Below are 27,036 nucleotides of genomic sequence, written 5' to 3' on the forward strand. Positions count from 1 at the left end.
CGCCGCTACCTGCGGGCCCGTCTGGCGCGGGCAGGAAGCGGCCGCCCCGAGCCGCCGCGCAGCCCGCCGAGCGCCGAGCCATGGGCCGGGCCTCGCCGGCGGGGGAGCGGCCGGGGGTGGGGTTTGCAGGCGGCGGGCCCGCAGGTGGGGCCCGGCCGCTGCCGCGGGGGAGCCGCCGCCGCCGCCGCCTCCCGGCCCGGCCCGGCCCGGCCCGGCCGCCTGGGCCCGCCGCGCGCCGCTCCCGGCATGCCCTTCGCCCGGGCGGGGGGCGCGGCCGCGGCGGCGAGGCCGGGCCTGGCGGCGGCGCCCAGACCGAGGCGGCCCCGAGAGGCGGGCGGGAGGGCGCGGGCGCCGCTTCGGCTGCCCTGAGGGCGACGGCTGGAAGAGGCGACCCCGCCGCGGCGGGAGGTGCCGGGCAGGGCGGGGAGCCCCGCGGGCAGCAGCTCTGCTCCCTGCCCGCTCCCTGCCCGCTCCCCGCCCGCCGAAACGGGGCTCGGTGCGGGCTCCGGCCGGGCATCGCCATGGCCCGGGGCCGCTTCGCAGCTCCCCACGGGTTGCCCGGCCCCTGCCCCCCGGTGACTCCTCGTGGGGGGCAGCCCCTTAATAGAGGCGTCCGGTCCCTTACTCCTTATTATATATATTCCCTTATCCCTTATTATATGCCCAGAGGGCTCAAACCGGGCTTGAGATGAACCGTCATAGACTCATGGAATCGTTGGGGTTGGAAAAGAGCTTGAAGATCACCCAGTCCAACCATTAACCTGACACTACCGAGTCCACCGCTACACCAATTAAGGGCAGAGTCATAATTCATTTCATGTTTCCCGGATTGTTTTTTACTGACAGTAAAACTGGGAATCACTAAGGTTGGAAGGGACCTCTAAGACCATCAGTCCAACCATTAACCTAACACTACCAAGTCCACCACAAAACCCAGTTAAGGGGAGAGTCATAATTAATTTCATGTTTCCTGGCTTGGTGGATGGGTTATTTTTAATGAAAGTAAAAACCAGGAATCGCTAAGGTTGGAAAGGCCCTCTAGGATCATCAGCCCAACCATCAACCCAACACCCCCATGCCCACTAAACCATGGCCCCAAGTGCCACCTCTGCCCGTTTTTTGAACCCCTCCAGGGATGGGGACTCCCCCACCTCTCTGGGCAGCCTGTTCCAATGCTTGACCGCTCTTCCCGTGAAGAAATTTTTCCTAATACCCAATCTAAGCCTCCCCTGGCGCAACTTGAGCCCATTTTCTCTCATCCTACCGCTAGTTGTTCAGCTGCCTGCAACACCCAGGGCTCAGCTGCACGTTACCAGTGAGCCAGCGCGGGGTTCTTGGCTAAGGCCTTGGTTTGGGTTGTCAGCGCGTATGAGCCGAGAGCCTTCACCGGTGGCTTTGCTCTCCCCGTGATCAAAGGCAGGCAGCTTTCTGCAAGTCCAAGCGTTAACCGGTTCCTCGCCTTGTTTCTGTCTGCAGCAGCACCTTCCCCACGGCTTCCATCATCCCTTCAGCGGGGTTGTGGCTGTAAAAAGGTTTTGCTGACAATGATGCTATTTGCTGAGGGAATGTGTACTATGTGTGCCACAATAAATGTAATAAATATTCTATTCTTAGGCCAAAAATCCCAGCTCATTGCCTAGCGGCACTGTCAGGAAGATCGTGTCTCCCATTGAGCTCAGCTAAGAAGTTGCGTGATTATCACTGCAGAAATTGGCCTTGCCCGAATAAGGTTAATTCGCGTTTCCGACTGGCTTTTTGTGTCCGATATTTTCTCCACCTCTAATTGATAAAAGCCCAATGTATACCTTTTACAGCCGTTTTGAATGCTTATATTTCAAAAGAGCTTTCGTTGCATGTTGGAATCGCACAGCTGTGAAAAATCTCAAAGGTGGGAAATGAAATGGATAAAATAGAAGTTAAACCTCAAAATCATCCTTGAGCCTGGCCCCGGTCTGTGCCCAGGGCTTCGTAGGATCACAGAGTCAGGATTGAACCATCTGAAAGCCAGGAAAACTGTCCTACCCTAACAGTCTTCCCGCGTGGAAGAGCTTATTTGTGGAAGAGCTTATTTTAGGGTTTTCTGTGCGTACTTCATCCACGCGAAAGACATTTTAAATTACTTCTCTAAACTTCTTTGCCCAAGGTGTTAAACGTTAGGAGACTTTATTCTTCCGTTACAATCCACGTGGAAAGCAGGTTATACAAACGCCAGTGCACATTTTTATCACAACGAAGACAGAAGTTAAGGAGTGACAATTAGTACAGTTTCAGATATGCTTTCGCGGGTCCAGAAGGGCGGCTGAGGATCAAAGGTTGCACAAAAGACCCGAGCAACCGTGGCTGAGGCACGGCGCAGCGGCCCCGGGCTCAGTGGGAGCGATCCAGCGGATCCCTCCCACCCCAGGTCAGAGCATCACAGGCACCCCCAGCCCCGCGCCGAGCCCCGCCGCGTACCTGGCACGCAGAAAACCCACTGAGATTGCCGTGAGAGGCTGAAATAGCTCGCCAGGAATCAATGCGACTTCTGCCAATAGCTACTAAACCACTGCTGTCCTCTTCAGCTTTACAATTAAAAATATAGGAACGCCAGAAATGGGCACTCCTGCCCTCCAGATTCATCCCTGTTTGATTCTTCCGCAGACTATCGCTCTTTGGGGTTTGTCAGAAATCCCTATTCGAGCCTGGGAAAGATCCTGGCAGAGGACAGCAGTTCTTGCAAATGCTTCAGCAGCTGAAGCGATCTCCTTTTCTCATTTTTACTACGCCCAGACACTGTAAGGCCTTATAATAACATCACGTACTTTCCAGAAAGGCATTCCACTCTCATGAAAGATTTTTTTAAAAAAAAAAATTAATTTTTTTTTTTAAAAATCTGCCATTAAAAATACTAAAATGTGACACTAACTTGAGATCAATGGTATAAGCAAGAAAAATGGGACTGATTAAAACCCAAGGTATTTAAAAAAAACAAACCAACCCTTTTTCTTATTTAAAAAAGGAAAACTAGGTTTCAAGATACTACAAAGTTCAAGAGTACAAAAATATGTACCTTTTAGAAATACCCAAGCCTAGGAGCATATAAAATAAGTAGCAACTTAATATAAAAATCTTCATAAAAATATGGCCACCTGTATTTAACCAAGTCCTCAAACCTGTCCTACGCTGATATAAAGGCTTTCTTGAGAAATTTAGTTATGTCTAAACAGCTATTCTATAGATTAACTTTGTAATAAGTAAAACCAAGATTAAATACTGCTATTAGAGGAATTCCAGCCTGAGGAGGGATGAGAACATCAGGGATCACAGGGTAATGGTTGCCTCATGCCACATGACATTTATGGCAAAAGCGTAACTGCAGAAAATGAATATGGAAGTAAATAGTATTTCCACATCCCAAAGAGCAGCTTGAAATAATTGCCCAAGTTCCTTGCATTTAAATGCTATTTAAAAGCTTTACGTTTGTGCTTGAACTTACAGGGAGAGCCGCATTCTTGTGCCAAGTGCCAGCACAAGACACCTTGCCATGAGCTTCACATTAAAGAGGAGACAGCGTGCTTTTGTTGGCCCTTACAGAAGGTGACTCATGGCTAATTGTTATTTGTAGAGGATAAAAATCAGTCTGCCAGGTCTGATAGACTTTATGTGGCCAAGAAGTGCATGCACAGCCAATAAATAGAAAAATAAAAGGTATTATACTTTTTTCAAACTATGTAGTGTTCATAAAACAGTAGTAGCACAACTCTAAGCTCTACATTTGTGTCTCCATCCAATCTAGCTTTGCTGAACTTTTAAAAAATGCATACATAACCTGTAGGATTTGAAAAAGAACTTTGTTGGATTTTGTTTTGGTTTGTTTTGAAAAAGCTGTGGTCCCAAATTAGCCCTTTTGCATTTTTAACAGCTGCACGTGAACGTCTCCAGTACACAACATCGGCTTTTTGCAAGCATGAAACCCCCTTTAAATTTGTAAATGGTGCAAAGGTTTTGCAGAGGCTTTTGAAAGTGCAGTGAGCTTTCTCCGAAGGTACAGAATATGTGGTATATATTCAAAGGAGAAATGAAATGCTTGGGGGAAAAAAAAAACCCGAAAGAGCTAAAAAACTGTTTATGCCAATATACCATGAAAAACCTGAAAGCTAAAACTGCATGGCATGTTGGATAGGGTCATTGGCTTGCTAGAGCCCGTGTTTCTTTTGAAAGCGGGCATGGCCCATCAGGTCAGCAAGCTGTAGTTGTTGTGGTGTTGAAGGCTTCCCCCCGTCCTCAGACACTGAACATTCGTGAAGCCCAAGGATTTCAGCGGGCTCGGGCGTTACGAAAAAGCACCAGTTTTTACAGGGACAGGTGGGTCCTGGGAAAAGCAAGCGACATCAAAAGATAACTCCGATGTTTAAAACACACGTCCTTACAGTGAAGTCTACGTCTGCTTTGCCACGACTAAATTCTGGTCCCGCTTAGTCTATCGGGCTTTGGTCACAGATTCCAGCGGAGGCCGGGATCTTTCCTTTAGCAGCGCGAGCTGAGATTTTCAAAGACAACCACCCAGCTCCCCTCCAGTCAATACGCACGGGAAGAAAAAACACCAGCGTTACGTTTGCCATCTTTTTTTTTTCCTTTAAGCAGCTTTCATTCCGTACCTGACTGACTGGAGTTCGTGCTGTATTATTCCTAAGGCTCGTTTCTAGCTTACTCCTCCGATGGTGTTTAGCACCGGCAGGCCCCCATTTCTCAGCAGGGACTGCTGCCTGCTGACAAACCCCAGCTATCAGGACATGGAATTGCAGGCTAAGAGTCCTAGGGGAGTAGACAGCATCTGTTCAGTAAACTATGTATTTGGGTACAGCAGCACAGGGGATAATAACTATGGTGCAGCAGCGCTGACTGTTGGGTTTTGGTTGTTTTCCTCCGGCAGAAAATGCATTTTGAGACGATCTTGTTCTTCTTTCAGCCCCTCTGAGAGCGTGCGTCCTTCTTCACAAGGGCGTTACCAGAATTTTAGGACTCTCCTTTGAATTCCTAATGCCAGTGGTTTGTTGCCCGTTTCTGAAACTGAAAGCGAGTAAAAGACTTGAGACGTTAGAGAACATTTTACAGCGCGTCATCGGACGCTTCTCCCTCCTAATTAGCACTGCTAAAATAACCATGTTACACTACTAATACGAACACTAGAAAAATAACCCAAGCGCTCTGTAAAGCACGCCTTTCCGGGTGGCAGAGGCAGTGCAGCAAACAATGGAACATAATTCAGTGACTGTAATTCAGTTACTTCAGTCTGTTTATGCAAGAAGCCTGCGAGGGGAATCTGGTTTGACTGTAGGATTTCTAGCCACAGGTCGTCAACTGCAAAGCCAAAAAGCCATAGGTCAGCCATATGAGAAGTCCCTAATTGCGATAAAGAGCAGCATGCCCTTCTCAAGGAGCCTGGCCTGAGAATTCTTCTTATTCTGGAAGCATGATGACAGCTCCTTGTGCCCACCAGGAATTAGATACAGGCAATTCCAGCTTTTTCAAGCTATTACTGCTTATGAGGGCAAATTCTGTTCCAGTGCAAATTGTCACTAAGCTGGATGGTAGCTATGCAGCTGCACTTTGCCTAATTCAGTTTCCCTCTGCTGCTCCCCAGAGTTTTCCTCCCACGATAGGCACTCGCGAGCGCTGGCCATCTCCACTGCACCAGCACTACAAGGTACGCGCACGCATTTCAGCGGAGGTGTTCGCTCAGGGTACCCTGAATAGCAGTGCTGGTGGGGCAAGAGAACTGTCACTGCTTATAGCTAAACAAAATAAACCAGGAGAAAAGCCGTCCTGGCGTGTCTCTAGCCTCCCGAATTAAAGAGGCTAGAATATTGAAATCCTGCGTTTAATTTGGAGCAGTACCCAATGAACTTACACTGAAGAGTAAAGTGGTTCGTAATGTAGATCATCCTACTCAATTAATAGTTTGAATGAAGAGTTAAGGAGCGTGAATGATCTCAAAGGATGGAAAGCTGGGAGATAGGAAGCAACAGTCTCAAGGTGATGTGAAGGTCAGCCTTGATTTGCGAGTGCCCGCTTTCAAGCGCATCAGCTCTCGGGTTCAGAGATTCTGGAGAAACTGCATAATGTCCATGTCTGTCAAATTATCCACCAAAAAAAAAAAAAAAATGCTAAAGGGCTCTTTGAAAGCTTTGATGTTTTGCAGTGGATCTCATGACACACGTTTACTGATTGGGAAAAGGGACTATGTAGAAGGAATTCCCGAATTCTTGTGAAGCGTGGGATGAACGACAGCCGCCTTACCATTTCACCTTCAGCATTTCCTCAAAGCTCTCAGGCAGGGGATTGCCGTAGCTCTCCGGGAGAAACAGGGTAAGGATCCCGATCAGCACAGTCAGGCTTCCCATCAGGATATACGGTAGGAATCGGTCATAAGCACCTGACAGAACACACAACGCGACACCAGTACTTACATGCCCACAATCAATGAACTCGTGTAAAATTTATACTCCAGACCTCACTGTAACGTAGGATTAATTCGGAATAATTAGCTGAAATCTTCATCAATACCAAAGGTGAATCCAAAACTGAGCTACATCTGGTATCTGCTCGCAAACAAAGGGCTTTTTCACTTTTAAAACTACAACAGCTCTAGGCTGGTCACCACCTACCATCAGTTTCATGCCATCCCCTGTGTTTGTGTAGCTGCTAATGGGGTTTTTTTGTACATTTTCAACTGGGCTAGGCAACATCTTTGCAAGGTAACAGCTCTGCTGCAATCACTGCTGGAGTCTTTGGTACTACACTGTCATCTAGAACCAAATCCTCAGGTAAATAAGGCAATGTGAGGGAATAAAAATGCTCATAAGCAACGAAGCGCTCAGCAGCTGCCTGGGATTGTGCATCCTGCTGATCTTGTGCAAACAAAGGGAAGAGACTGATGGCAGCTGGACAGGCCAGTTTGAGACCAATGGACCATTAACGGGGGAATCCTTAAATACCTTCCTTACTGGAAGGGGAGAAAGCATCAGGCCTCCGGTGACAAGCAAGAGGCTCTGACCTTGGTCTACTCAGAATATTATTTTGGACTAGAAGGCAGCGGCCCCTGCCAGCAGCCTGAAGCTAGTGCACACGTGTTTGGGCAGGATGCAAGATCTTCAGGTCACAATAGCACAGCAATGAAACAGTCTTTCAGTAAAGGCATTAGCTAGGAATTGAAGTATTTAAGGTAGAGAAAGTACTAAACTGGATTTGACAGTTTTATTTTTTAGTTGGGATAGAGCAGTATGCTTTATAATGTATGGAATAAACTAGGATTAAAGTGAAGATCCCTGGGTATTTCACATAGAGCCAAAGTTTGTGATTTGATCTCTTCTGTGTTCATGAGCTGGGTGAACTGCAAGCTCCTAATTTAGCTGTAGCAAATATCAGCAGCTGACGAGTTTCTCTTAAAACCTTCTAAAATTAAAGAAACTATTCTGATGACTGGACCACAATTTTTTAAAGGCTGAGCCTACGGAAACCTGGGAGGAGGAAAAAAAAAAAGGTAAAAAAGCCCTTTATCCTGTCTACATCTGTCTATTACTGTTACCTGTGCTGCAAAGGAGACTGAAGACTCTAAGGAGCATCACAGTCATGCTGTCCCTTTTACTTTCCATTTGCACTGCACAAGTACGACATAAAGGCAATGTATTTTCATCGGTTTTGGTACAGTGTGTTACAGTCACACTGGAATGCAGAGGTGAGACAACACGGGTGAGCTGCAGCTAGTCGTCTCCTCTGCCCTTTCCTGGCATGGTGAACCAGCACTGACCCCGCAGCAGTGCACCAGCGATGCTCCCCCGAGTCAGCAGTCACTCTCATCTTGTATCAAAGGTCTTAGCAGAAAGCAAAACTCGTTAGCTGCAGGGGAGAGCTGCATCGGGTCCGGTGATGGCAGAAGGAAATAAATCATGTGCGAGTGGAAGAAATGAGATTGAGCACTGGACCGAGCAGCCAGCATTCACAGATAGCTCCACCCTTCATCCCCCAATCTCTGCCACCCTTTCCTGTCTGCAACATGAGGATCATTTCTGTGTACTTGGGGAAAAAAAAATTATCAATTAGTATTTGTGCAGCATTCAGAATGTGATGGTAATGAGGGTAAAAAAAAAAAGCCTGTGAGGAAATCAGTAATTCTTCTTACAGACCAAGACATGAACAATAAGAAAAAGCAAAATGAGTGCCAAGATGCCTGGCTTAGTAACTAAAAAAAAAAAATTACGAAACGAAGGTCACAATTAAGCACACTCTTGTGCTGGTTAATCTGCATGTTTTCCATATATTGCTTTAGAGAGCACAGATAAAGGGGATGTTTGGGTTCCTGCCTGGTTCATCTGCTCCTGATACAGCCACCTTGGGATGCGCACGGAGAGTAGAATCATAGAATCATTTAAGTTGGAAAAGACCTTTAAGATCATCCAGTCCAACCATTAACCAAACATTACCAAGTCCACCACTAAACCAGTTAAGGGGAGAGTAGCAACCCCATGCCTCCTGGCTTGGTGGCTGGATCATTTATAATGAAAGTAAAAACCAGGAATCATCAAGGTTGGAAAGGCCCTCTAAGATCATCATTCCAATCATCAACCCAACACCCCCATGCCCACTAAACCATGTCCCAAAGTGCCATGTCTACCTGTTTTTTTAACTCTTCCAGGGATGGGGACTCCACCACCTCTCTGGGCAGCCTGTTCCAATGCTTGACCACTCTTTCCGTGAAGAAATTTTTCCTAATATCCAACCTAAACCTCCCCTGGCGCAGCTTCAGCCCATTTCCTCTCGTCCTATCATTATCTACCTGGGAGAAGAGACCAACACCCACCTCACTACAACCTCCTTTCAGGGAGTTGTAGAGAGCGATGAGGTCTCCCCTCAGCCTCCTCTTCTCCAGACTAAACAACCCCAGCTCCCTCAGCCGCTCCTCGTAAGACCTGTGCTCCAGAGTACAATGCAGTGAACTTCCCAGCGGTGCTTACTTGCTAGATTGCATCTTGTCACACTCTCCTGGGGAACTAACTGGCATCCCAGGGATAATGCCCATTGCCCAGATGTGACCAATTATCGTCCCAACCACGCCGCTTGCACGGCTTATAAACACCGTCATTGTCTTGGACCAGCTCGGACCTGCTCTGGTGCTGTGTGAACGGTCCCTAGCCTCAATAAAGGAAAAAAGCGTCTGATTCTTTTGTGAAACCCAAGGAGCTCTGCTTCATTTCTACCGTATTCAACAGTAAACTCAGACCCAAGATGAGAGAAGGGACTTAAAAGACAACAAATGAAGGGACTTAAAGCTGAGCCTGCACTGCAGAAGCTCCGAAGACTTTTCTGGGCTGTCGTGTAGCACAAGGCAAGAAAAGCAAGATGTCTCACCCAGGTAAACAAAGTAAGGAGCAACGATGCTGCCCAGCCTGGATGCCGTGGAAGTAGCTCCGACTGCCATGTTTCGCACTAGTGTTGGGTATAGCTCCACGCTGTAGACGTAAAGCATTGAAAACGCAGCTGTGATGCCAAATTTCCCAAGCATCACCAGGCCAACGGACAGGACATTAAAATCTGGAGGAGAAAAAATAAAATCGAGGTGAATAAACAACACCCTGTGCTTATTACTTGTATTTCTTCTACACCCCAAAGATTGTATCGTTGTTTGTTTCCTAGCGGTTGTGAGTTTGGTTTTGTTTTTTTTAATTAGACAATGTATTAGCCCATCCCTAGATGACTTGGCTCCAAACTTCCCACTGAGCATAATGTAGATGCTCAGGTTATTTTGTACTTCTCAGATTTTGGTCCTCTCCCAGTAAAACAGCATTCTTGAAATGGAACAAAATTCCAGATTATACAACAAGAAAGCACAAGCTTAAATCCACCCCTTTTTCGCAAAAACCTGCGGAGATTTACACACAGTGAAATCTGGAAGACTTGCAGGTTTTTTTAGCCTCTATGCACAACCAGATAAATCACAGTACACTTTGGCTCTCATTTTACAAGCTGGACTATAAAAAGCTCGGTAATTTGACACAATAAATGAGAGCCGTGCATGACTCAGCATATACATATGCATATAAAAAAAAACCCCACAGCTGCAGGTGATCGGCATAAACTTGACCTCAAATTCTAAATTTGATTGTGGTTTCCAGTAATTTTACAGAGCTATTACCATGAAATATTTCTAACATTTTCTATACTTAAGTCATGTATTGAATCTTGTACCTGCAGGAACCAGCTGAATGAGGAGGACAACACCTCCCCCTAAAAACAAGGTGCTGGATAAGGAGTAGCGCCGAGGGAGGGAGCGGAGGAGAAGCCAGGCGATCACGTAAGCTGGAACTTCAATAACAGCCGAGAGGAAACAGTTGATGTAGGCATTTCCATGCCAGTTTGGAGTGCTGAGGGACAGGCCAAAGTAGCCAACTGATGTGAAAAACCTGAGAAAAGCAATAAAACCAAATGATTCCAGGCGGTCTATGAACGCCTCCAGCATTGCCTCGGGGGTTGTTACAAAAATAGGATGTCACAATGCATCGCCACAGGCATCGTGGCTTAAAAATAAAAATCTCAGTGGCAACCCCATCTTTCTAATTCTGTCATCCCTTCCAGTGATCATATCCACAGCGGCTTGAAGAGACCTCTGATTTCTCTGTCCTTCCTGCATACGCTACACCAAGTAAAAGGCTTTGTGGAAGTCGTTCACAAAAGCTTTTCACTGCAATGGACTCATTAACGGCACAATGAAATAACTCTTGAAAGCTTCCCATGCCAGCTACGTTCCTACTTGTAGCCAACTCCAGTGACAGGATCTCCCACCCTCAGCAGTTCCGTCACATCTTATTTAATCTTCAGGAGAGAGCTGGATGTTCGGGTTTCAAATCTCAGGAGTGCCTTACTATGGCATGCCAAATGTGCTAGCCAGTTCCTTTCTGCTGGGGGAAATAAGTACAGAAAAGGGTCCCGGTTTGTCTATACGGTATTATTAGGTCCTCATTCCTTGTGGCTGCCCAGGCAGGGACCGGGATCTCACTGAGATGGGCACTGCACAGAAACAGAACAAAAACGCTGGTCTGGTTCTTGTTATGTTACTGAGTTGCTGCCTTTGCTTCAAGAAGGACATTTCTCTTCAAATAGAGATTATAGAGATGGGAGCTTCTTAAAAAAAAGAAAAAAAAAAACCCAAACCAAAAAGCAATAGAATTTAAAATACACAAGTCGTTACATATAGTTTCCTAACTATTTTACATCTGAGTCGAGGCTACTGTCTCCATACTCTTGTGTATTAATGCAGTGCGGGTGCGAGGACATCGAGGGCCATGTACTGGCCATGGACCGTGTGTAGATGGGCTCCGAGGCTGAGACTTGTTATCTAAACCTGTGGCACGTGCCCTCAAATCAGAAATTGGTTCTATTGCCTGGGTACTTTAGGAATACACATTTCCTTACCACAAAAGTAATGACATAATAGTAATAGTTGCAATGTTTCGGGTTCGAAATAGGTCCAGAAGGATAGCCTTCTGCTGCTGCTGAGGCTTCGAATCCTGCATCTGAAGGAAAAAGGAAAACAAAACCAAAAAAATTCCCACACACCTAAGAGCAAAACAACCTCTGCATACCCACAGGTTTGGGCAGTTAGGAAGTTACGACTATCAGGGGATAACTAGCCAGCCCAAGGGCCACTTCTGCACCAGGGAGGGCGGTCCTTAGGTAGAGCTTGTCTCTGCACCCAGCTGTACTTGTGGTAGTTTCCAGTTTTTTGTTAAAAAAAGGTAGCACTGAGACCACCGCACCATGCTGACTAATGAAAAGAGTATCAGCTGACGAGAAAGACGCATTAACATTTCCATAAGGATCTAACACAGTGCTTCCAGGAGCAACCTCATCACCAAAGGCATTTTCCTGTGCACTGGCCACTCAACTCTCTTCTGTTCAACCTTCACAAACGATGTGAAATAAATGCAGAGAATCACCCAGTTTTGCTGCCTGCTTGCCGGCACCCAGAGCTCGGCGTGGTGGCCGAGGCGCAGCATGGGAGCATCCACCACCCCAGATCGGAGACAGAGGGTCCAGTTTGAGGCGTGAAGCAGGAACCTTCTGGATGGCGTGAGGGTGCCCCTCTGCCTGCACGGAGAGCCCTCACTGGGGCAAAGCCAGCGCTTGTGGCCAGACTTCCCCCCAAGCCCAAAGAGCAAACCACACTGGCCCTCCCTATGGGGCTACCCAGGAGATTTCCTTTCCTAGGAAGAGAGGATGGTTTCCGAGGAGCGTCTTTCTAGGAACGTCTGAAAAATACTTCCAACGGAGGACTTAACGTGCAAACATCATCCTCAGGCTTTTGTGGACAGATGCTTTGGCACACAAGATTCCCACGAAATAAAGGACAGCTGAGCTGCTGCTTGGTCTCAAAAATACGCAGGAGTGGTGTAAAGCAAACTCACGTGCTGGAGCCTGAAAAAGTCCCGTCCAGTAGGAAAGACATCTGAACTCTGGCTGTGAAGTAAGGAAAGTGCTTTTCCATGGTTTCTGTAGGATCAGCTTCCCATAACATGCACTTCAATTTACACTAGAACACAGGCTTGGCAAAGGGATCTTCAGCAGCTCAGCCAACACGTAAGCATGACATTCAACAGATGGATCCTGCCCGCAGGAGGTGCAGCGCGCAGCATCCCTCTCCTGCGGATACTGCAAAGGAGCACGCGGTGCTTTGCCTTCTGCGGTGTCAGGAGGCATAAAACGCAGGTGCTAGTACAACGCAGTAGAGTGAGATCTGACATACAGGCACGCGGTCGTTGCTGACGCAAGGCTGGAAGCGTCGATCGGTTCTTTGCACAAGAAAAATGTCTGTGTTGCTTCAGCGCGAGAGAAAAGCCACTAGAGGGGGAGATGAGCACAAGAACCAGCCGTCCCGCCGCGGCCGTGCTGCTTCCCAGCGTGCTGGGGGGCTAGGTTTGTGCTAGGCTTTCTCTTTTTAACCAATATGAAATGCAAGAGAAAAACAGGCCTGGAGAAGAGCTTAATGTTCTCCACCGCCTTTGCTACCGTTGTGGTTTTCAAGTGCCCTTGTAGCACTCGGGTGCTTTGGCTGGTTTGTGCAACCTGAGGACTCCCTTGGGGCTCCGTGCAGCCCCGGCACATGTGGGTGCCAATTTAGGGTCCCCTGCACAGCCTCCCCCCCGCAAAGGGCTGCTGTTAAACTGCAAATGCTGTTAAACTGCAAATCGCTAATGCTGCGCCAAGCTGAAACGGGGACAAACACGTCTTCCTTGGGTCTTCTCAGTGCCCAAAGGATGAAGCAATCTGGGTCACCCTTGCTCTGAAAACCACAACCAACCACTGCTGAGGAAGAGAATTTTACTGTAAAAAACAAACAAATAAAACCCCCCTCTGGCTTCTCATTTCGAGCTCACTAACCCAGCACTTACCTCACGCCAACAGCCCTTGCCAGCCGCTAAGAGCTGCTGGGGCAAACCAATTCTCTGCCGGCATCTCCCAACAAGTCAGCTGGCCAAAGAGGGAAACTGCCTGCGAGGTAAAGTACCAGGACGCATGAAACATACCTCCGCGGTGTCGAAAAGCACAGCTGGGGCTGGAACGCCATTTATTTTTGCAGCCTTTCGGATAATAACTTCTGCCTCCTTATATCTTCCCTGGGAGATCAGCCACCGAGGGGATTCAGGAATGATCCTGCAATAAGTTTCAGAATAAATGACTCAACGTTTTCACAAAAGTAAAACGTTATTAAAAACACATGTACTGTTTTTATGAGTTACGCTCTCATCTCACAGATTGCTTGCAGCAGAAGAGAGTCAGCACAGAAGCATGTGGGCAATGTAATTCATGGATTTGTCCCACTGGGATCAGTGGGAGAATTCAGATATATGGGACGTGTTTATTCTCGTGCTGAAGTAGATGCACGCTTAGGCCCTTGTCCTGGGTGGTTGTTTTTTAAGGAATAAATGATGTCCACCAGAAAAAACACAGATGTCACCAGACAGACAGCAAAGATGGGGGTAGCTTAACAAGTGTTGAGCAAAAATACTCTTAGGAAACTGCACACAATGTGGAAATGCTTTCAATATGCACAGGGTACATTTAAAGGCTCTGTGTCACAGGAATCCTATGTACAAACCTCACAATTTTACAGCTCTGAGGCAGGCTCTCCCAGGCAGAGGACAGTGGCAGCATCCCCTTGCAGAGCTGATGACATTTTCTGATCAATTCCGGGCACGTGTTGAGTGAGTTAACACCAAACACAGGACAGAAAATCTCACCTTTCCTGAACTAAATCCTTTGATCTTAACAGATGCTACCTTTCTCCCTTTAGCCAGCAGCATTTTTTTCCTCCCCTTGGAAAAAAGCAGGTCAGACACTCCTTTTCTGATGGCTTCCCTAAAGGACTGACCCAAAGCCATGTCATAGAATCATAGAATCATAGAATCATCTAGGTTGGAAAAGACCTTTAAGATCATCCAGTCCAACCATGTCAATGGTTTCAAGCGCCAGATGATGTAGATCAGATTGTTCAACCACTAATGTGACTTTCTGTGAGGTGAGCTGTCTCCACTGCTCTTCTTTGTGGGCAAGCTGAGGAACACAAGACTGCAGAAACGATGCTGGGAACCTTCTGGAGGATTTGGAAGAGGAATGAGTAAAAGAGCAACTATGGCACGGAGCAGTGGGATGAGCAAGTCACATCACCCGTGGAAGCAGTGGGTCCAGATGCCCAAATGCCAGCTAATACCAACCTGCCTCGGCAGAGTTTGGCCAGTGCACCTTGATCCCCATCTCCCACCACATCAGCCCCAGACTGGAAGTGCCATCCGTGGAAATTTTTGGCATGCTTTACGATGTATGCTCTTGAAAAGCATGGAAATTCCCACCAAATACATTTCAAAGCAGGACTCTGAAGCCATGCCTTGGGGACAAATTTCATGTGACTCACAGTGCCTGTTCTATAGCAGACATCTGAGAAGCTTCCACCCAAAACCAACCTCCCCAGAGAGCAGCTGCTTGGTGCAGAGGGAAATGCTGCTGTGTTGAAGGAGTGTGAAGCATTTCAAGTTAAATAAGCAAATTAACCCCTAAATAGAATCAGATTATCTTTAAAGTCAGATGATAACAGAGGTGGAGCTGAAAACCTTTTTAAAGGTTTGGTTTGATTTGAAGACTAAGATGAAAAAACAACCCAAGCCAAAATGATCAGCAGAGACTTCTGACAAGACTGAGATCTGCAGGAGGTCTTTTAGACTATCAAAGAGTGGGTCTAAATCACTTAATTGTGATAAAGACATTAATCTCGTAGGTATAACTGTTTCAAGATAATAGGAAAAAAGGAGTTCCCCCAGATAAGACTAATATGAAAGGAAGGAACTCTTTTTGTTGTAAATTATCCTTATTTTAAGAGTGTGAGTGATACCTCGCCTTTCCCTTCCTATTTTCTAAACACCTATCTCTTCAGAAAACAACAGATGACCAAGGCATCAACGGAACAAGGATATCTGCCCCTCTTCAATGCTTCTGTCCAGCTGAGAAGAGCAGGGAGTTTTCCTAAACTGTTTTCTCAGTCTCCCAGGGCAGGGCATCCATGGGCAAGTGAGGGTACACCTACACATCCACCAATGCATTAGAGCAGGGGTGGGTGAGCGCGGTGGAAAGATGAAAGAAAGCATGGGCTCAGCCACCAAGGCGACAGCGTGGGATGGCTCCGAGGAGCAGGGTACGGAAGATCTAACCTCTGGCTTAGCCGGATGGAGTTACTATGGGCTGAAGGAGCTCACAAATCAACGTCCTGCTCCAGCAGCCAAAGCAAAGCCCGGGAGGACACACGGCTCCTGGCACGCAGAGCCCGTGGGAGAGGGCTGGCCCGGCGAGCTCTGCCGGCAAGTGCCTCTGCTTAACGGCACCTAGTGCAATGAACTGCGTAAGGACGTCGAGTGCAATAAGCCGCCAGCTGCTGCGTGCTGGACGGGCTCAGCCTTTCACTGAGATTTTAGCACCAATCAGCAGGTGGATCTGCGTTTACAAATGGCTTAAAGAAAAAAGCAAGGAAGAAAAGTTAGAATGAATCGCCCAGTGGTACTAGGGGGGTAAACCTAGAGGTGGTTAACAGCGTCCAGAGATAGGAGTCAAACACAGAATTCCCAAGCTGCTCTGGAGAGCTGGTGAAAAGGTGGCTTCAAGCACATGGCCAGCACCGGTGAGGCTCTGCGGGTAGTTCACTTGACTTGTTGGCCAAGAAGGCCAACAGCGTCCTGGCTTGTGTCAGGAATAGTGTGGCCAGCAGGAGCAGGGAGGTGATTGTGCCCCTGTGCTCAGCGCTGGTGAGGCCGCACCTGGAATGCTGTGTCCAGTTTTGGGCCCCTCAGCACAAGAAGGACATTGGGGTGCTGGAGCGTGTCCAGAGAAGGGCAGCGGAGCTGGGGAAGGGTCTGGAGCTCAGGGCTGGTGGGGAGCGGCTGAGGGAGCTGGGGGTGTTCAGCCTGGAGAAGAGGAGGCTGAGGGGAGACCTTATCGCTCTCTACAACTCCCTGAAAGGAGGGTGTACTGAGGTGGGTGTTGGTCTCTTCTCCCATGTAGTTAGCGATAGGACAAGAGGAAATGGGCTCAAGCTGCGCCAGGGGAGGTTTAGGTTGGAAATTAGGAAAAATTTCTTCACAGAAAGGGTGGTCAAGAATTGGAACAGGCTGCCCAGAGAGGTGGTGGAGTCACCATCCCTGGAAGTGTTCAAAAAATGGGTAGATGTGGCACTTGGGGACATGGTTTAGTCTAGTCTACCCTTGATTGGTTTAGTGTGGGCTTGGTAGTGTAGGTTAATGGTTGGACTGGATGATCTTAAAGGTCTTTTCCAACCTAAACGATTCGATGATTCTATGACTTAAAACTGGCAAAAAAACCCCCCAAGGAAAACAACCCCCCAACTCCCGCCTCAAGGCAAAGCCGCTTCACATGGCAAATAGAAAAAAAAAAAAAACCCCAAAGAGGAGAAATGGGACCCCCCTGACACCCTGCCATTACCCAGCACCTGGAGCGGGAGAGCGTCTGGGCGGGGAGGGAGGGGGGAGCGTGGCCGCGCGGCGCGGGGGCACTCACCACCAGAGCGGGATGCAGAATAGCCCCGGGACAGTAAGCGCCAGCAGCAGCATCCGCCAGTCTCTGATGAAGTAAGCAAACACTGGCAGCAACATGTAGCCAATTGCAAAAAATATGCAAACTCCTAACGTAGAGAATATAATACGCACTGATTTGCCAAGAATTTCTGTTCCTGTTTAAAACAAGGGAGGTTGGATTAGCATTTTAACTCTTTCTTTTCAATCATGACTAAATACTCTACTGCATTTACAAAAAAAATAAGCTGAACAATCTTAGAAAAGAGCGGTTTCTCTTACAATACTTAAAGGGACACAGTCAAGGAATAACGGTCCAAGAGACGATCACCATCACAGCGCTATTAATCTGCTGGGAGGTTCCTCCAGATTTTTGTTGTGCATCTCCCCTGGAGCTGCCACTGAAGAACCCATGAGACCAGCACCGTTTGGGCTCTTCCCGTGCCCCACCAGCCCGGCAGAGTCTGATACAAAACCGTTTTCAATACTAAACATAGTTGTAATGGCAACATCTATGCAGTTTCTATGTTATTACCATCAGTATTTGCTCACAGATCTAGCAGAGGATCCAGAGACCCATGGTTCAGCGAGTTCTCTATTGCAAAGGCCGGCAAAGAGAAACAGCTGATGTCCTTTTAACAAAGTCTTATTCACATCTGCTGCGAGTTTACATGACTTGGGGATGGAAAATGAAGGCTACCACGTGGAAACACACAGTGGAACACGAACCCTCTGTGGTTTGCTCCAAGGACACTGAGATGAAGGAAACCCAGCACTGGCCGATGGAGCGCCCAGTCCAGCTCCCACCCATCGTGCGAAGGCGTGAAGCCGCTGCGGTACCGGCAGTACCGCAGGGACGGGACCGAGCCTGCTGGTCAGCTGGTGCGTACTTGCAGACAGGCTGAGCTTGGACTGAAAGAGTTTATGTCACGGGTGTTTTTTTTTTGTCCTCTGTGTCAGCCTAGGAACGTGCCCCCGGAGAGTTAAAGCAGCTCAGCTTGATGGGCAGTAACATGAATGTATGTTGAAAGCACAAATGTTGCTTGGCACTGCAGTACTTCTCCGCAGCAGCGAGTCCCATGCATTCCAGCTGCATTAAACAGCTCATAACGTCCTCTCCTCGTGGGAAGGACCGAGCAGAGAGGATTTCAGTTACCTCCATTAGCCTCATTCCAAAATACTGAGCTCCACGACTGTGCACTAACCCCAGCCAAACTATTGGGTGAACTGAAAGAGTTGTGAGGAACTGAAGGAGCCTCACTCCTCCCTGGTCCTTTTCCCTGCCTGGCAAATCTGCTTCTGTCCTACCCAGCAGTTTGTGGGATGGCAGAGGAGACCTGGGCTGCCGTGCTGCCCCGCGGTGCCGGCACCAGCGGTAGCGGCCGTCACCCGCAGCACAGCACGGACCCACCCAGTACAGCAAAGCTGCCGGGGTTATCGGGGACCTTCAGCTGAAGGAGCGACTTCTGTTTGCTTTGATTAATGCATTGTCCGAGACAGATAAGGGCAGGCACGGGGAATGGCTGGCAGACTTTCAGGAGCCTCCCTGACATGCTCGGCTAGGACATAGCCCGCTCCCCCTCTAAACCCCTTTGGGATTTAGGGTGCAGTTCATTGCTGAGCACTTCTGGAGGAGATGGTCTGTGGCCATCAGACTGACATGGGATGGAAGGACGTGAATTTACAGTGAGGTGGGAATAAATTTCACATTCAGTTTTTGGAACAGAAGGCTGCAATGTCAGACCTCACGGGCTGTAGGACACAACCAGGGAAGATGCCATCTTCTAATAAGGCTACTGCTCCCGTAGCCAGGCAGCAGTCAGGGAAAGCATCCTACAACCACTGCGTCACGCGCAGCCGAGCGGCAGCCTCATATCTAGTAATAAAAACTGAGACGGTTGTAAGCCTTCAAGAGCACCTAATTCCTTTTCCAATAAAATACCTAGCCACTGCTTAACAAAATCCATGGATGCCCTCAGGTCTACCTCACTTCTCGTTGAGCTCTCAGCCCTGGGTCTACAGAGCTCTCCTCTCCATCAGGAGCCCTGCAAGGGCCATAACTCCCACAGTTTGATCTGGAGTCAAAAAGCAAACAGCACTGAGCGAACAGGAGGGTCTCAGGAAGTCTGGAGAGTATATTTTGGTGAGTTAGTGTGGTAAGAACTCCAACATTTAATATTGCAGAGAAAGTGGAAAAAATACCCAAGACTAAAAAAAAATAAAATCCCTATTTGATAGCTACATGAATTTTCACTTTAGAAACTCGGAGTATCTGAATAAAGTCACAGTGAGAAAGCTGAAAATCAGAACTGCTAGGGATTGAAATGGCATGTGGGGAGAAATGATACCGTCTTTCTTGATTGCTGTTCTTTAGAGGGGCTCTCTTGGGAAAGGTCTGCTGCTTGAAACATTGGTTTATACCTATTAAATGTTATGTTATGATTTGTGGCAATCCAAAGCCAGCAGAGATGACATCTTCCAGCTACAATTCTCTTCTCTCCTGCCTCTCCTCCCTCAGTTCTGGGACGCTACCAACATGCCTTCATAAATCTACATAGTGCTTTACGGTCCCAGAAGTTGAACACAACAGTTTTGAGCACTGAAAACAACCGAGGCCTAAAGCTAAGGAAAAATGCTGCAGAGAGAAATTCCACAGGACGTGGTTGGAAAAAAAAAAGAAAAGTCTCTCTACAGAATTTCACCAACAGCTTCTCACGAAGGTGGGCAGCAATAGTGCAAAGGGCTGGAAGAGCCCAGACGGCCGAGGCTGCTGGAACAGGGTCTGAGCTACGCATGGGGAGGCAACACAGGTTTGGATGTTGAAAGCTGGAACGAGAGGAGAAACCTGTGCCGAGGTGGCCGCTTGAAAAAAAAAAACCCACCACACTTGGGGACGGAGGGTGGCAGGGCTGCAGCAGAGCCAGCGTCAACGGGGACTCTATACGTGCCGGTGTCACCGCTCCCCTCCCGAGCGCAGGTCACAGCCCTGACTGCCGCCGGATGGAAGACGGGAACCATCTCCAGCGCATCCCGTAATCAGGATGGGCTCTCTTAAGGAGTCACTTTTCTTTTCGTGGGTATATTCTCCTATCCAGCACCTCTGTCGTGTGCGCCTTCCTGGAAGCTCCTGGGTTTGCCTTGCCACGGGCAGGGGCCGGGGCACTCATCGGGGCACGCTGACCACGCAGCGTAGGGTGGGAAGGACCATCCTCCACTAGTGCCTCCCTCCTTACTGATGACAGGCGGCTGACGACTCACTTAAATGAGGAAGCTAATGCCTAAATTAGTTTAGATTAATCCTGCCCTTAGTAACAGCCTCAAGGGGAGCAGCCAGCACGGCGAGTGCCCAAGGCACCTGCCCCTCCGCTCCCAGGGAGTCATCGCTGCTGCAACAGCTCTACAGAAAACGGGACAGCAGAAGAGACAACGCAAGGGGTAAGGTACCCTCAAACTGCAGCCGTGCAATGAAGCAAACCTACCATTGCTTCGGGAAACGCAGTCCTCTCTCTCAGCAGCGGGGACATTTGGCCAGTGGGGTGCTCTGGGCCCCCCACCCCAGCTTTGCCTCTGCCGAGTGCGGAGGCAGCATCCCGATCTGCATCCAGCTCTGCCCCACGTTGCTGGGGGAGCTGCGGAGCTCAATTCCTGCCTGATCAGATCCCACACCCCCATTAACAGGACTCGTGCCGCACAAATCCCATGTGCTTGCAGAGGATTTTCAGCCAAGCCAGCGCTCCTGACCCAGCGCCGTACCTCCCAGCCTTCCCGCAGCAGGTGTTCGCTCCGGCTCCATCAGCTCCGCACGAGAGCTAACTCCCAAGACGGGGGGAGCAGTGGAGACGGCAGTGGCACGGGATCTCCCCGCTGACAGCCTGACCTACTTAATCCTCGCTCCGCCACTTGCAGCAGTGACTCACGGCTGCCCAGGGACACGATGCCGTATCCCCTCCATAGCACCGATTTCCTATCAATAGCACTGATTTCCTATCAATAGCATGGATCTCCTATCAATAGCACGGATTTCCTATCAATAGCACTGATTTCCTATCAATAGCGCTGATTTCCTATCAATAGCACGGATTTCCTATCATGCTCTTCTCTGGTTTTTCCCTGTTAAAGCCCCATGGGGTAGGAAAGAACAGCGTTAACTATTAGTATATGGTTTTAATTTAGACTAGCTCACGTTACGATCTACAAATTGTAATTTTGACACCCTTGGTTTCAAAGCTGACGTAAACATATACATGCGTATTGTAAAGGCAGCTCTCGCCAATCCCAGCTCCTCCCCGTGGCCTGCGTCAGGCATCCCAGTCATTCACCCCTGCAGTTGCCTTTCCCGAAAACCCCGTGACCAGCGAGAGACTCCATGGGGTCCCCTTCCCCATGGGGTCCCCTTCCCCACGGGATCCCCTTCCCCACGGGATCCCCCCTTCCCCACGGGATCCCCCCTTCCCCACGGGGTCCCCTTCCCCACGGGATCCCCTTCCCCACGGGATCCCCCCTTCCCGACAGGGTTCCTGGGCAGCGACTGCAGCTTTGCAGCCTCCCCACAGCTGCTGGCTCTTTCTTCCTATGCTCCCCATAGAAAACAAAACAAACCCGGGCCTCTAAAATTAGGGACTTTATCACTGACCTCGGCACCGAGACCGGTGACTTTATGGCTAACGGGGCTCCGACACCCACCCGGCTCCTTCGCTCCGGTCCCCCCATGTGTGTGCTGTGCCTGGAAGCGCTGGTTTGCTCCAAGGCTTTGCACCCAGCTATGCACCGACCCCGCTGCAAAGGGGTGGAGAGGCGGGGGGAACCCGAATGCCTTCTGTCTCAGACCTGCTGCTTCTGATAGCGCACCCTGAACATCTCCAAAGAGGAGGGAAATGGGTGTCTGTTTAGAGGTTTCCTGCTCTCATCTTTTTCTCTAAACCTGTAGAAAGTATAGGCTTGAAGTATCCAAGAGCAAAAAAAAATCATACTGGCCTAAATCAGGAGTCGTACCAGTGAGGATTTACCGCTGTCTAATAAAATGATGCAGGTTCAGAGGATAAAAAACCAACCCAAAACCCCCAGTACATTACGCAAGCATTTAATCTAACGCAGACGTATTCATACCTAGTATGAAGGCCACCACGTAGTTCGAGATCTGTCCCATCCCCACGATGAGGAAGAGCACTGTGAACATCTCCCAGCTGGTAGAGAAGATCTGCAGGAAGCTGAAGCCGGTCTGCACGGCCATCGTCGAAAAAAGGATACTCTTCCTGCCGAACCTTTTGCAAAAGATAAAGGAGATTATTGTTGAAACAGCGTTTGTTTATGGAGCAGGGCTATGTAAGAGAGCACGAGGGAGCACAGATATCCAAGAGATGCAGCTTAGAACAACCTGAAGTTTTGTTCATTTTAAAGAATTTTGTTTATCGTTTTCGTAAGCACTGAAAAAAAAAAAAAAAGTAAAATTTCCAAGACGCAGGAAATAAACCAAGCAGAAAAATTAAGAGCAGAAACTTCAGGGAGCAACCAGACAGGGACTAAAGAGGCTAGACAACATAGACAGCGGTACCTGCGTGGGAGACACCTGACCGCAAGCCACGAAAGTTAGGGAACGATGGCGTTTAGGCGACTGGCATCTATACGCTGCAACACCATTACACTTTGAATCTGTTAAACAGCTTTATCAGCTGCTTTCAGTCTCTCTGAGTTGCCATACGTGTTGCACCCCTCCTCTCAGCCGCCTGCCTGCAGTAGAGGTACGTAACATTTTCGTACGGAGAGGTAAGAGCAAGCTTACGGGCGGGTTTGCACGCTCGCGTGCTGGCCAGGGCACGCTGCCCTCTGCACGGATGCTGCACGGGCCGCATCGTTTCTGCAGCAGCACAGGGGAAACGGGTACGGGCTCAGAACGTACCCCTTTACTGACAAATCATTAAAAAAAAAAAAAAAAAAAATAATTTGATGGAATAGCTCATGCTAGAAGGTGAGCGGGCTGCCAGGCAGGCTGGCCGGCTGCGCTGCCGCCGGGGCACGCAGGCTTTCTCAGATGCTCCCAAGTGGGCACATGGCACCAGCGGGGATTTAGGTATTATCTCGTCTGCCTTTCAAACAGTAACACTGCCTGACTTCTGCGCTGGGGGCAGGGGTGGGGAGATTAAATTCAGATTGCATGGAATTTAATGCTGGAGGCTTTAGGATTAAGACTGCCAGCGAGTTTTGAAACCCCTCTGCTAAACACCCAGAGGAGTGCTGCAACTCTTACAAATTCCTCGCTAACAGGCAGCGATCAAAGCAGTATTTGAGACCCTGCCATATGGAAAAAAAGGCTAAGGGATGTATACAGAGGGAAGCAGAGACTCACAGAAGGAACATATATTCTGCATTTGCCACTCGTAAGGCCAGAACTTCAATACTGCCCAGATAATTGTCAAGTGCCTGCAATGTTTTCTTGATATTTTGCATCTGCTTAGTTAGACGGTGTGCCATGACTGCTATCCATTTACAGGTTATCTTTTTTCCTTCCTCTTGGATACGCTTACTTCATTTCCAGCAAACCATCTCTTCTATGCAGAGCTTCCATTCAAAGGACAAGTTTCTATCCTGCAGCTCTAAGAATGGACCGTCAGTTAATGCGTGACAAAGAATGTCCTTTAAACGACTAAGACGACCGGATGAAGAAACAAATGCGGTCGTGAAGTGAAAGCCACCACATCAACCTGCAAAGCAGCCACGTGGGCTCCTTGCAGAGATCAGCTCTTGGTCTCCTAAAGCGCCCACGAGGCTGTGATCCTGCGCCGGGGGTCGATCAAGGTGGGGGTTTTGAAGAAGCCAGGCCAGTTCCCTCCTTTTGAACAAAACTCAAGAGACCTGGACATTCCACTCCCTTAACACCTCTTACGAACAAACACGCCAGCCGTGGCACCTGGTCTGCCCTGCTCCGTCCGCGGGCGGAGCGGGAGCCACGGCGTTACCTGTCCGAGAGCTGCCCCGAGACGAAGGAGCCGATGAGGACCCCCACGAAGAAGAGGGAGGTGGTCAGCGGGGCTTTCCAGTCGTCCTCGCACACCAGGTTCCACTGCAAGAGAAGGGCCCGTGCTCAGACGCAGCCGCAACGCCGCGCCGATCCTCATCCAGGCACGGGGGTTATGGGCTGGAGACGCACGCGCGCATTTCCGCGTGATTTAATCGCGTTTCCCCGCAGCTGCGTTTCCACCCGTCGCTGGTACCAGCGCTGTTTTCACAGCGAAGGCTGCTGCCAGAACGCCCTGCTTAAAGCACAAAAAAAAAGGGAAAGTGGTTGCCTCCTTGTCGGGGTTCGGCCCCAGGCAGCAGCTCAGCACCACGCAGCCATCGCTGCCCCTGCCCCGTGGGATGGGGGAGAGAATCGGAGGAGTGAGAGTGAGAAACACTCCTGGGCTGAGATAAGAACAGTTTAATAATTGAAATAAAGAAAGATAGTAATGATAATAATAACAATAAAATAATAATAATAATGATATCCAAAGCAGGTGATGCCCAATGCAATTGCTCACCACCCGCCGACCGATGCCCAGCCAGTTCCCAGCAGCGATTGCTGCTCCCCGGCCAACCCCCCCAGTTTCCATACTGCCCATGACGCCGTATGGTATGGAATGGCCCTTGGGCCAGTTGGGATCAACTCTCCTGGCTGTGCCCCCTCCCAGCTCCTTGTGCCCCTGGCAGAGCAGGGGAAGCTGCAAAGTCCTTGCCTGGCATAAGCAGCGCTGAGCAACAACTAAACCATCAGCGTGTGATCAGCATTCTGCTCATCCTAAATCCAAACCACAGCACTGTGCCTGCTACTAGGGAGAAAATGAACTCCATCCCAGCCGAAACCAGGACACTCCCCAGGCAAACCCCATCAGGCCGACACACCGGCAGCCGTCTGACGGGACCCCGTCACCTCAGAAGTGGCCAGCAATGCCAAACCCGACGGGCAGTCGGTGCGTGCAGCCCGTGGGCTGCCCTGGCCCCGTGTCCAGCACAATCTCCCCGCCATGCGCCCGTCAGCCCCCCCGACCCCCAGGACCTGGCTCCCCATGGCCCGAGATGCTCCCCACCAGAAAGACAGAGTGATGGAGACGGGCGGGAGACCCCGGTCAGGTAAGCTGGAAACCATCCCTAGCCTTTGCCAGCACAAAAACTGCTGCACTTCTCTAATTTCTGAGTTCAGCAAGACATATGCAAGAAGACGCGCAGCAGAAAATCGTTTTTCCCATGCTGATGTGTTTCCAAATTCCCTCCCGTCCCCACAGCCTGCAGGGCTGACGCGCTGCCCATCGCTCGCCTCGCGACCGGACCCGGCTGGGGCTGGAGGCTTGGGACGGGAGCCAGCGTGGAAACTTCCACCTAAAGCCGCTCGTAACCCCAGACAAGGTTTAAAAAAATAAATAAATAAATAGAAACAGCATCACGAGTCTCAGTCCACCCAAGTTACAGCCGAGCATGTTTCTGCCACGGCTTGCTCCTGTCCTGGTGACGAATCTCCCGGCTAAGTGATGCCTGCCAGGAGCGCTTATGGACAGACTTCAAACGTGTCAGTCTCGGATTAGGTAATTCTACCACAAAGGTAAGCTAATTAGATCAGAGATCAAAGCAGAGCATAATTTTAACAATTAGCCGTGCTGTCGGAGAGCAGGGATGCTGCCCGCACCGGCGCTCAGCCTGCGCCCGGGGGACGGATGGGCTGAGCCGCCTTGGCAAGCGGTCGCCGAGCCCAGGCGAAGGCAGGGGCAGCGGAGCAGAAACCTCCCCTCCGGGCTGCTCAGGCTCCCCAGCTCAGCTGCGGGCAGCAAAACGCAGCAACTTTTGCATGACAGAGAGACCCGGATGCCATCTGACAGCGCTGCCCGTCCTGCCAAAAGCAAACCGAACGGCCGACGGCGCGGCGGCGGGGCTTCGCTTCTGCTGCTGCCGCAAAGGAACAAGCAGAAGTAAACCCCAAAGCAAGGCGGGGGGCACGCGGTGCAGCTCGATGCCGTTTGCTCTGGACCGTAATTTAGGAAAAGAGATGCGATCGATGCCTACTTTCAGGCAGAGTGAAGGCACGCTGCCAGCGGCGGGGAGCTGGGTACCTCTGCCCGTCCGCCCAGCTCCCGAAGTAACACCGGCTATGCGACAAAAAGAGTTGAACCGAGCTTCCGAACTCTTCCATGCCTCTTGCAGAGGAGCACACGGCGTTGTTAACACGGGAATACGGCGATGCGAAGTCTGGAACGTGCCTCCGGTACTTCAGCGCGATCGATGACAAAAAGAAACCTACTGCAACCGTTTCTGTAAAATATTTTCTCATCCCCGCTGGGAAGGGAGAGGTGGTGAGGCACGGGCCTGTCTGGGCATGCGCCCGCGTTCTTGCTGCGTTTGATGCGGTGGATGGGAGCGTCAGGGTCAGCAGGGCTATGATACGTTCAAGGATGAAAAATATATACAGGGATGTGTTTCACGTGTCAAAGGAAACGGAGATTTCTGTAAAGAAACCTGGTGCCAATCAAGCTCTGTATTTAAAACGAAGCCAAAACTCAGCATCAGGAAAGATGGCATTAAAAGCATGAGGTTTTGTCGGGGTTCAGCCCCAGGCAGCAGCTCAGCACCACGCAGCCGCTCGCTGCCCCTGCCCCGGTGGGATGGGGAGAGAATCGGAGGAGTGAGAGTGAGAAACACTCCTGGGCTGAGATAAGAACAGTTTAATAATTGAAATAAAGAACGATAGTAATGATAATAATAACAATATAATAATGATAATAACAATAATAATATCCAAAGCAAGTGCTGCCCAATGCAATTGCTCCCCACCCGCCGACCGATGCCCAGCCAGTTCCCAGCAGCGATCGCTGCTCCCCGGCCAACCCCCCCAGTTTCCATACTGCCCATGACGCCGGATGGTATGGAATGGCCCTTGGGGCAGTTGGGATCAACTCTCCTGGCTGTGCCC

General features: G+C 49.6%; 1 protein-coding gene across 2 annotated transcripts in view; it reads right to left on the reverse strand.

Annotated features, from left to right (window-relative positions):
• Positions 1-4,423: 4,423 nt before the first annotated feature.
• LOC104029095 (solute carrier family 22 member 4) overlaps positions 4,424-27,036 on the reverse strand; it is a 29,496-nt gene continuing 6,883 nt past the window's right edge. The window contains exons 2-10 of one of the 2 annotated variants that reach the window (XM_075714870.1): positions 24,059-24,162; positions 22,212-22,366; positions 17,092-17,263; positions 13,560-13,686; positions 11,449-11,543; positions 10,225-10,439; positions 9,388-9,570; positions 6,280-6,415; positions 4,424-5,049 (exon numbers count right to left, since the gene is read on the reverse strand). In XM_075714870.1, the coding sequence (XP_075570985.1) occupies positions 4,974-5,049; positions 6,280-6,415; positions 9,388-9,570; positions 10,225-10,439; positions 11,449-11,543; positions 13,560-13,686; positions 17,092-17,263; positions 22,212-22,366; positions 24,059-24,162 (1,263 nt within the window). In that variant the 3' untranslated portion in view covers positions 4,424-4,973. Of the gene's footprint in view, positions 5,050-6,279; positions 6,416-9,387; positions 9,571-10,224; positions 10,440-11,448; positions 11,550-13,559; positions 13,687-17,091; positions 17,264-22,211; positions 22,367-24,058; positions 24,163-27,036 lie in introns of both variants that reach the window. The other variant, XM_075714869.1, reaches the window with a different exon arrangement.

The sequence above is a fragment of the Pelecanus crispus genome, chromosome 8 (genome assembly GCF_030463565.1).
Source record: "Pelecanus crispus isolate bPelCri1 chromosome 8, bPelCri1.pri, whole genome shotgun sequence".
NCBI lineage: Eukaryota > Metazoa > Chordata > Aves > Pelecaniformes > Pelecanidae > Pelecanus > Pelecanus crispus.